The sequence below is a fragment of the Salvelinus fontinalis genome, chromosome 10 (assembly GCF_029448725.1).
Source record: "Salvelinus fontinalis isolate EN_2023a chromosome 10, ASM2944872v1, whole genome shotgun sequence".
Lineage (NCBI taxonomy): Eukaryota > Metazoa > Chordata > Actinopteri > Salmoniformes > Salmonidae > Salvelinus > Salvelinus fontinalis.
The window spans coordinates 33051412-33060581 of record NC_074674.1 but is presented as its reverse complement, the minus strand read 5'-3'; the positions used below and the strand labels follow the sequence as shown (position 1 = coordinate 33060581).

At 41.1% G+C, this 9170-nt stretch overlaps 1 protein-coding gene across 4 annotated transcripts in view; it reads left to right on the top strand.

Annotated features, from left to right (window-relative positions):
- Positions 1 to 2374: 2374 nt before the first annotated feature.
- LOC129864059 (leucine-rich repeat transmembrane neuronal protein 4-like) overlaps positions 2375 to 9170 on the top strand; it is a 145135-nt gene continuing 138339 nt past the window's right edge. Inside the window, exons 1-2 of one of the 4 annotated variants that reach the window (XM_055936614.1) lie at positions 2380 to 3282; positions 7574 to 7697. Coding sequence is in view for 2 of the 4 variants with exons in the window: in XM_055936615.1 (XP_055792590.1) it covers positions 3279 to 3282 (4 nt within the window). In the remaining 2 variants the exon portion in view is untranslated. Of the gene's footprint in view, positions 3283 to 7573; positions 7698 to 9170 lie in introns of all 4 variants that reach the window. The other 3 variants (XM_055936615.1, XR_008761046.1, XM_055936613.1) reach the window with 3 other exon arrangements.

Here is a 9170-nt window from a genome sequence, read left to right as displayed (position 1 = left end):
CTCTTGGCATTTTCTCAAGCAGTGTCACCTGGAGTGCTTTTCTAACAGTCTTGAAGGAGTTCCCACATATGCTGAACACTTGTTGGCTGCTTTTCCTTCACTCTGACTCATCCTAAACCATCTCAATTTGGTTGAGGTTGGGGGATTGTGGAGGCCAGGTCATCTGATGCAGCACTCCATCACTCTCCTTCTTGGTCAAATAGCCCTTACACATCCTGGAGGAGTGTTGGGTCATTGTCCTGTTGAAAAACAAATTATAGTCCCACTAAGTCCAAACCAGATGGGGTGGCGTATCGCTGCAGAATGCTGTGGTGGCCATGCTGGTTAATTGTACCTTGAATTCTAAATAAATCACCAACAGTGTCTCCAGCAAAGCACACCCACACCATAACACCTCCTCCTCCATGCTTCACGGTGGAAAATACACATGCAGAGATCATCCGTTCACCCACACCGTGTCTTACAAAGACACAGAAAAAATCTCCAATTTGGACTACAGACCAAAGACTAATTTCCACCGGTCTAATGGTCATTGCTCGTGTTTCTTTGCTCAAGCAAGTCTCTTCTTCTTATTGGTGTCCTTTAGTAGTGGTTTCTTTGCAGCAATTCGACCATAAAGGCCTGACTCACACAGTCTCTTCTGAACAGTTGATGTTGAGATGTTTCTGTTACTTGAACTCTGTGAAGCATTAATTTGGGATGCAATTTCTGAGGCTGGTAACTCTAATGAACTTATTCTCTGCAGCAGAGGTAACTCTGGGTCTTCCTTTCCTGTTGCGGTCCTCATGAGAGCCAGTTTCATCATAGCGCTTGATGGTTTTTGTGACTGCTCTTGAAGACACTTTCAAAGTTCTTGAAATGTTCCATATTGACTGACCTTTATGTCTTAAAGTAATGATGGACTGTCGTTTCTCTTTGCTTATTTGAGCTGTTCTTGCCATAAAATGGACTTGATCTTTTACCAAATAAAGCTATCTTCTGTATAGCCCCCCTACCTTGTCACAACACAACTGATTTGCTCAAACTCATTAAGAAGGAAAGAAATTCCACAAATGAACTTTTTACAAGGCACACCTGTGAATTGAAATGCAACCTCATGAAGCTGGTTGAGAGAATGCCAAGATTGTACAAAGGTGTCATCAAGGCAAACGGTTACTATTGGAAGAATCTCAATTATAAAATATATTTTGATTTGTTTAACACTTTTTTGGTTACTACATGATTCCATGTGTGTTATTTCATAGTTTGATATCTTCACTATTATTCTACAATGTAGAAAATGATCAAAATAAAGAAAACCCCTTGAATGAGCAGGCATTCTAAAACGTTTGATCTTTAGTGTTTATATAAGCATCCAGTTTAAGTTTCCAGTGAGGCTCATGATTATTATCTTGTATGTAAATCAGTACTCAGATGATCAGGTTATGATCTTGAGTATGTGTCTAATCAGCATCACTCTGTAGTCAGTTACACATGGTTCCAGCTGTAATAAATGCAACGCAGGATCTCAGTAAATTCCCTCAACGTACATTGGAGACTGGCAACAACAGCCAGCCAGTTCAGCACCTGAACAGCGTTCAGGACCTGAACAGCGTTCAGGACGAGCTTCTCGTGCACTCCATTGCACTCCAATGCGCCCTGCTTCCATTTCAGCACTGGACAGCGACTCTGGTCACGCATGCTGTTTGAGTTATTTGCACAATAGTGAAACTTGATAAAACACAGGGACGGCAAATACGCTATATTAACTTGTTTCTTTCTTTGGGTTAATGTTGTATTCCCAAAACTAAAGTGGCATACAAACACCGATGCAAAGGTTCAGATATTATTTGATGTAACAATCCATCAAACAAACAGCCTTACACCACAGAGTTGTTTATTACTCTCATTGCATGAGAAGTCAACCAACAGCACGGGCAAAACTGTAGGTTTCTGCATTATCCGTAATTAGTTATGCGACGAGGAGCCGCGGGAGACACGTCCGATAAAAATGACAGCCACGACCGGGCATCTTGTTCCATTAAGTGTCGTTGTGCGCAACCCCTATTTATGCTTGAAACCTTCAGAGACTAAATGCGACGCAGCCAGCCAGCCAATGTGACACGCTCAAATTAACTTTATTCCCCAACCAACCCAAGTTCTGAGATGCTTTTTTAATCGCAAATAAAATTGAGGACTGGTGCATACTATTACCTGGTTTCTATTCTCCGTGGTGTCTAGGCTATTGCGTTTTCTCTCTCGTACATTAGGCTACAGTAAAAACACAATCTCAAATCGCACAATCAAACAATTGAAAACGGTGAAAGTACATGTAGCCTTCCATTAGGCATACATCTAGGCTAGTGTGCTAATTGCTACCGTGCAAGAGCGTGTCCATTGTCACCATCAGAGAATGTCCCTTTCTCTCTGACTATATTTTTTCAATATATACACAGCCGGCAGAGACGTGTACTGTATGCTGAGGGAAAGCCGAGGGAAATATATATTTATGCGGGGGTACTCTCTCACCAGAAGAGGGCATTCCGATTCTGCCTGAAAAAGTTGCCGTGATACACGCGGAAGTGTTAACTACTCAAACGCTTGCACTTATGTTCTATTTGGTTTCAGCGACGAGGAGAGATAATAGAGGTGAAAGGGGGAATGTTCATCCTGAATGATTTTGGTTTGTTTACCGAGTTAAACTACCGTTAGCAGACCCTTTGAATTTTCCTCTGATCAGGTAAAGCTTCTTTAGGTGTGAATACCCTGTCAGTCATCGCAAGATTTATATGTCGCTTTTCACTGGGGAGATCTTCTGGTGTTCACAAAGCCTCTTGGGCAAATCGTTGTTTGCGCTTTATGAGATAATGGATGGATAGAGAGTGACGAGAAAGTATCAACTGGAATCTTTCAACTGTCATGCTTATTTTTGGATTGTGACTTGGATGTGGCATTGTTTACTCTCTGTGGCGCTGTTGATATTGGACCCAACAATTTTACGCGGGAATTATGTGCACGGATATGATAGAAAACTAGATCGGGATTTTCGTCTGTCGTTGGGAATAGCGAGATATGTTCCATGGTGAATCTAAGGGATTGACACTCGGATACCCCTCTGACTCGCTTAAATTCCGGGGTCAGCGACGGGCAGGTGCGTGTTGGAATCGGCGGCTGCGCGCAGTGACTGGGGTCGTGGATTAGAACCACACCGTTTGAGGAGAGCGCGTGTCATGCGGACTCGGGTGTCGCACGCTGGAAGGCTTTAAAACCTGTGGCCAGGAGCTGACAGATAAGCGGATATGGGTAAGTAGGCTATATGTGCCTGTAAATGTATCATATCTGCTTCATGTAGGGAAAACGAGAGTAAGCTAATGCGTCTTTTCCCTAAAATTCTCTCACACAATGCCAGTAACGCGAAATGATCTGGGATGTTCAGATAAAAAAAAAAGTATTATTGCAATTTCGAGATTTCACAAAGCATTGTTAATTTGTAAGTGTTATAAAACCAATTCAGCACACTCTTATCGTTTTGAATAGCCATGATGTGCCCAAAACAGTCAACAGTCACAGAGCTGCAATATGGTTCGTTTTTTCTATCTCCTTGCGGTATTACATGCGATGAATGTCTTTGTGAGATTAACAATTGGACACATAACAAATACGCAAATATGCCGTTCTAGTTTAGCCTGTGATTGCATCTGAAATAACTGTTCCGTTTACAAAAAAGCTCTATAGTCGAATGCATCCGTTCATTAGCTTATGTCTGGAGCCTCCTATTTCTTCTTTACTGCTTTAAGAAGCAGACTGAATCCAGATCATTGATTGGGACTGGAATGCTAATCATGTTTTATGTTGGATGCAAGTCAACTTCACAAAGCGTGGTCCTGCATAATTATCGACAACCCGTACATGGTTGTGTTTTCCTTCATTTAGTGATCTAAACGTGTCAGTAGTAGCCTGTGTCCAACAATAACCGAGAACAGATCATTTGAGTTTCATGAGTATATATGCGTTTTGTATTTGTATTTATTGTGGATACTCATTAGCAGCAGCTACTCTGCCTGGGGTCCTGCAAAATTAAGGCAGTTATTTACAATTAAAAACATTGCATTACATTTCACAACTGATTTCACAACAGATTAAGTGTGTGCACTCAGGCCGCTACTCTTCCACTACATACTACAACACAAAATCCATGTACGCGTGTATAGTGCGTATGTTATCATGTGTGAGTGTGTATGCGTGTGTCTGTGTTTCTCTTCACAGTCCCCGCTGATCCATAAGGTGTATTTTTTTCTGTTATAAGCTGTAATTTTTTATCTGTAGGTCGATACATTAAGCAACATGCAGATTAATTACGCAGATAAACTTTACTCATGAGATCATCATTTTGCTTTGCTATATCAAATCATACATATAGGCTAGTCGTGTGTGCACCTGCTCTTTGATAAGCGGTGAAGACAGTCTGTTATGTCCTCTCTTGCTCTTTGGTCGTTGAGAGACGATTGGGAAGCATTTCTGTTATTTGACCTGGCATCTACAATAGGCTTAATGAATGCAATTTGGAGCGCGAACAGCCTGCAAATCGTGTGAGCATGTTCGCTCAAGTGTGTGCGTGTGTGTTCGGTGCGTGTGTCTATGCATGTGGTTGCTTGAGTTTCTGAGTATTTAAATCATCAGTATGTTTGTGTTGACAGTTCATTTAGGCCTACGTGTTTTTCTCTCTGTCTTTGCTACCTCTGTTATTGTCGCCCGAGGTATAGCCTAATCTCCACAGCCTTTATTTAACTTACACAGATGGCCAAGTGCACTGGCTATGCAGTGCCATTAATTGTAAGGTGGCACGATGTATCGACCTACAGTATGCTACTGCACTGCATCGATACATTGTTTACCTAAAGGAACATTGGAATCAAAGAGCCATTGAAATATGAATGGGCTCAGTTTTAAATTTTACAATTGCTCTGAAATAACAATAATAATAATTCTAAATGCTCACATATAAATATGACTACACATTATTTAATAGTTAGTTTTGCACTAGCCTGTTCACTCCTAGAAAAAAAAGATTCTGGATAGAACATATAAGGGTTCTATTGCTTGGTTCATATATGGCACCCCTAAAGGTTCTATATAGGACCCTTTTATAGGGTGCTTTGATCAGAACCCCAGGGGTTCTTCACTGAACCATAATTGGTTCCATATAGAAGCCTTGAGTACCATATAGGGTTTTCTATGGAACCAATTTCAGTTCTATATAGAACCTTTAGGGGTGCCATATATGAAGCAAGCATTGAACCCTTTTTGGTTATATCTAGAACCTTTTCTCTAAGAGTTTAGTCTATATAGATATAGCTTGAGCACTTGGAATTGCTAATGACAATGCAGGATGGATTGCATTGATCGTGCTTTTACTCTCTTCCTTAGGCAACAGGCAAAATACTCGTATACTTGTACTTTAATGCATTGTTTCCTGTTTTTTGTTTGTTTGTTTGTTTGTTTTCTATGAATATGCTTCTCAATCCAACCTGGTCTCAGAGCATTTCATATTATTCTGTATGTAAATCCGAGAAACTCCATTTCGTGTGATATGTCACGTTTCATATGGTATGTATTAATTTGTGGATGTCCATCACCATTTGTTACTAATTACAACTCACATTATATGTTCCGAATTTGCAAAACGTACAATATTTGAGAAATTTGCAAAACATACTATACAAATAAGCGAAACCTATGATATCTTACTAATTTTAACTAGGTGGCTAACATTAGCTAGACTACGGATTAGGGTTAGAGGTTAGGGTTAAGTTTAGGAGTTAGGTTAAGGTGTTAGGGTTAGGGGAAGGATTAGCTTAAAGGTTAAGATTAGGATTATCTAAAAGGGTTAAGGTTAGGGTTAGGGAAAGGGTTATCTAAAAGGGTTAAGGTTAGGGTTAGGGAAAGGGTTAGCTAAAAGGGTTAAGTTTAGGGTTAGGGGAAGGGTTAGCTAACATGCTAAGTAGTTGCAAAATAGCTAAGAAGTAGTAAGTAGTTGAAAAGTTGCTAATTAGCAAAAATGCAAAAGTTGTCCGTGATGAGATTCGACCTCGTAACCTTCATGTTGCTAGACATTCCCAATATATCCCTACCCATCAACCCTGAACAACCACCCTACTTTCGTTTTGCCTTAAGTAACCATCTGTCTTATGTAACCATACCAAACGTAACATTTGCTATATTATGTCTAGTCTATGAGACCAGGCTGTTTCCTCATATCCCCCATTTGCACAACATACTTGCCAGCTTGCAATACAATATTTCAACCACTAGCAGATGCATATGTATGGTCTAAAGTTTATGGGGTGGAGAGCACATTCTCACATCAAGTACATTTTTTATCAATGCCAACTTTTGTGTGAACTGGTGCACGCACAATTTGGGGTAAATTTTGTATGTATGCTCGGTTGAGGTCCATGGGGCCTCATTTATCAAAGGGGTGTGGGCACATAAAAGACTCTAAAACTTGTGTGCGCCAGTTTTCCCGCGATGGTTTTGAACTTGATGGGAAGTGTGCGTATCTCCACGCAAATCTCAAACCATGCATGCACACAACTTCTAGAAGGTTGATCTACTCTATTGCAAGAAATAGGCTTATTGTTCATTTGGGGAAATTGGAGGTGTTTGATGCACTGGAATTGTACTATTGGTAGGCTAATATATTAGATATAGACCTGATGATAAAACAAATGCATTTTCCCTGGGTAAAGAGATTGCATATCAGCATGTCATCTAATGTGTTTATTTCACTTTTATTATAGGCCTAAATCATAATCATATTGCAGGACATGTCTCTCCTTTTCTGACATAACTGGTTTAAATTATTCCCACTACAGAAATAGTAGGCTACCATTTATCAATCGCTCATTCAATAGCAAAGCATGCTCAAAAGTACTGTGCACTGAACGAGAATATAAATGCAACATGTTACAATTTCAAAGATTTAACTGAGTTACAGTTCATATAAGGAAATCAGTCACTTGAAATGTATTCATTAGGCCTAAATCTACGGCCTTCACATGCCTGGGAATACAGATATGCATCTGTCGGTCACAGACACCTTAAAAAAAAAGGTAGGGGCGTAGATCAGAAAACCAGTCAGTATCTGGTGTGACCACCATTTGCCTAATGCAGCGCGACACATCTCCTTCACATAGAGTTGATCAGGCTGTTGATTGTGGCCTGTGGAATGTTGTCCCACTCCTCTTCAATGGCTGTGTGAAGTTGCTGGATATTGACGGGAACTGGAACACGCTGTCATACATGTCGATCCAGAGCATCCCAAACATGCTCAATGGGTGGCATGTGTGGTGAGTTTGCAGTGGAAGAACTGGGACATTTTCAGCCTCCAGGAATTGTGTACAGATCCTTGTGACATGCATTATCATACTGAAACATGAGGTGATATCGGCAGATGAATGGCACGACAATGGCTCTCAGGATCTCGTCACGGTATCTCTGTCCATTCAAATTGCCATCAATAAAATGCAATTATGTTCGTTGTCCATAGCTTATGCCTACCCATACCATAACCCGTGGGGTACTCTGTTCACAGCGATGACAGCAAACCGATCGCCCACACAACGCCATACATGCTGTCTGCCATCTGCCCAGTAAAGTTGAAACCGGAAATCATTTGTGAAGAGGACACTCCTCCAGCGTGCCAGTGGCCATCGAAGGTGAGTATTTGCCGACTGTAGTCGGTTACAATAGTCAGGTCAAGACCCTGGTGAGGACAATGAGCATGCAGAGGAGATTCTCTGAGACAGTTTCTGACAGTTTGTGCAGAAATTATTAGGTTGTGCAAACCCACATTTTCATCAGCTGTCCCTATGGCTGGTCTCAGATGATCGAAGGTGAGCATTTGCCCACTGAAGTTGGTTACGACGCCAAACTGCAGTCAGGTCAAGACCCTGATGAGGACGATGAGCATGTAGATGAGCTTCCTTGAAATGGTTTCTGACAGTTTAGTGCAGAAATGATTCGGTTGTGCAAACCCACATTTTCAAATGCTGTCTGGGTGGCTGGTCTCATACGATCCCACAGGAGGTCCTGGGCTGGTTACACGTGGTCTGCGGCTGTAGGGCTGGTTGGACGTACTGCCACATTCTCTAAAACAACGTTGGAGGTGGCTTATGGTAGAGAAGTGAACATTAAATTCTCTAGCAACTGCTCTGGAGGACATTCCTGCAGTCAATATGCCAATTGAATGCTCCCTCAAAACTTGAGACCAAAATTTGGTAAAGGAGAAATGCTCACTCTCAGGGATGTATTCAAATTTGTGCGCAAAATATGAGAGAAATAAGCCATTTGTGCATATGGAACATATTTTATTTCAGCTCATGAAACATGGGACCAACACTTTACATGTTGCGTTAATATTTTTGTTCAGTGTAAATAGAACAGTAAATTGACAGTATGTGACAGTATGGGTTGGCTACTGTTTTGCTGTGCGATAGGTTTAGGAGCACGACATCAAAGTCTATTTCATTTCAGAGCCTGTAGGCTACAAAGGCAGTATAGAAAAACCCAATCATGTATTGATAAACAAAATGTTGAATAACAATTTGTCTTTCGCATAAAGTTGTGGGTTGTTGCATTTACTATTCATTTGTTCGAAAGGACAATCAATCTTGTAGAATGCACAGCTACTGTTTGGAACTCGCTAAGCAGCATGCATTTTTTATTTGGATAAGTCACAACATCGTTCTGCCCACACCTCTACAGAAATCAAATTTGCCATTGATTTTTTGGGGGGAACTTTCATGGCCCAGTTCCACATCTCCAAATCATACAGCAAATTTCTTATTTATTAACAAAAAAGGTGAATGGAGGGCGTTTTCCAGTCGAGGTTGTGGTGCTCGTTTAACGACCGCACATATATTATGGCTCTGATTTATCAATGAAAACATGCCTGTATGTTGCATGTGACAGTTTGATAAATAACAATAATTTGTTGCGCACGCAAATCCTAGAACCTCCACGTACGCCAGAATTTAGTATGAAATGTACGCATGGTTGATAAATGGGGCCCCTGGAGAGGGCAGCAGGGCAGGGGTGGCTCTGAGAGAGGATGTGACAGAGTCATCAATAGTGTTGTGAGTGCTGGGGCTTGATTGGTTATTCTCAGTCACTCCACCCTGACGGAACCC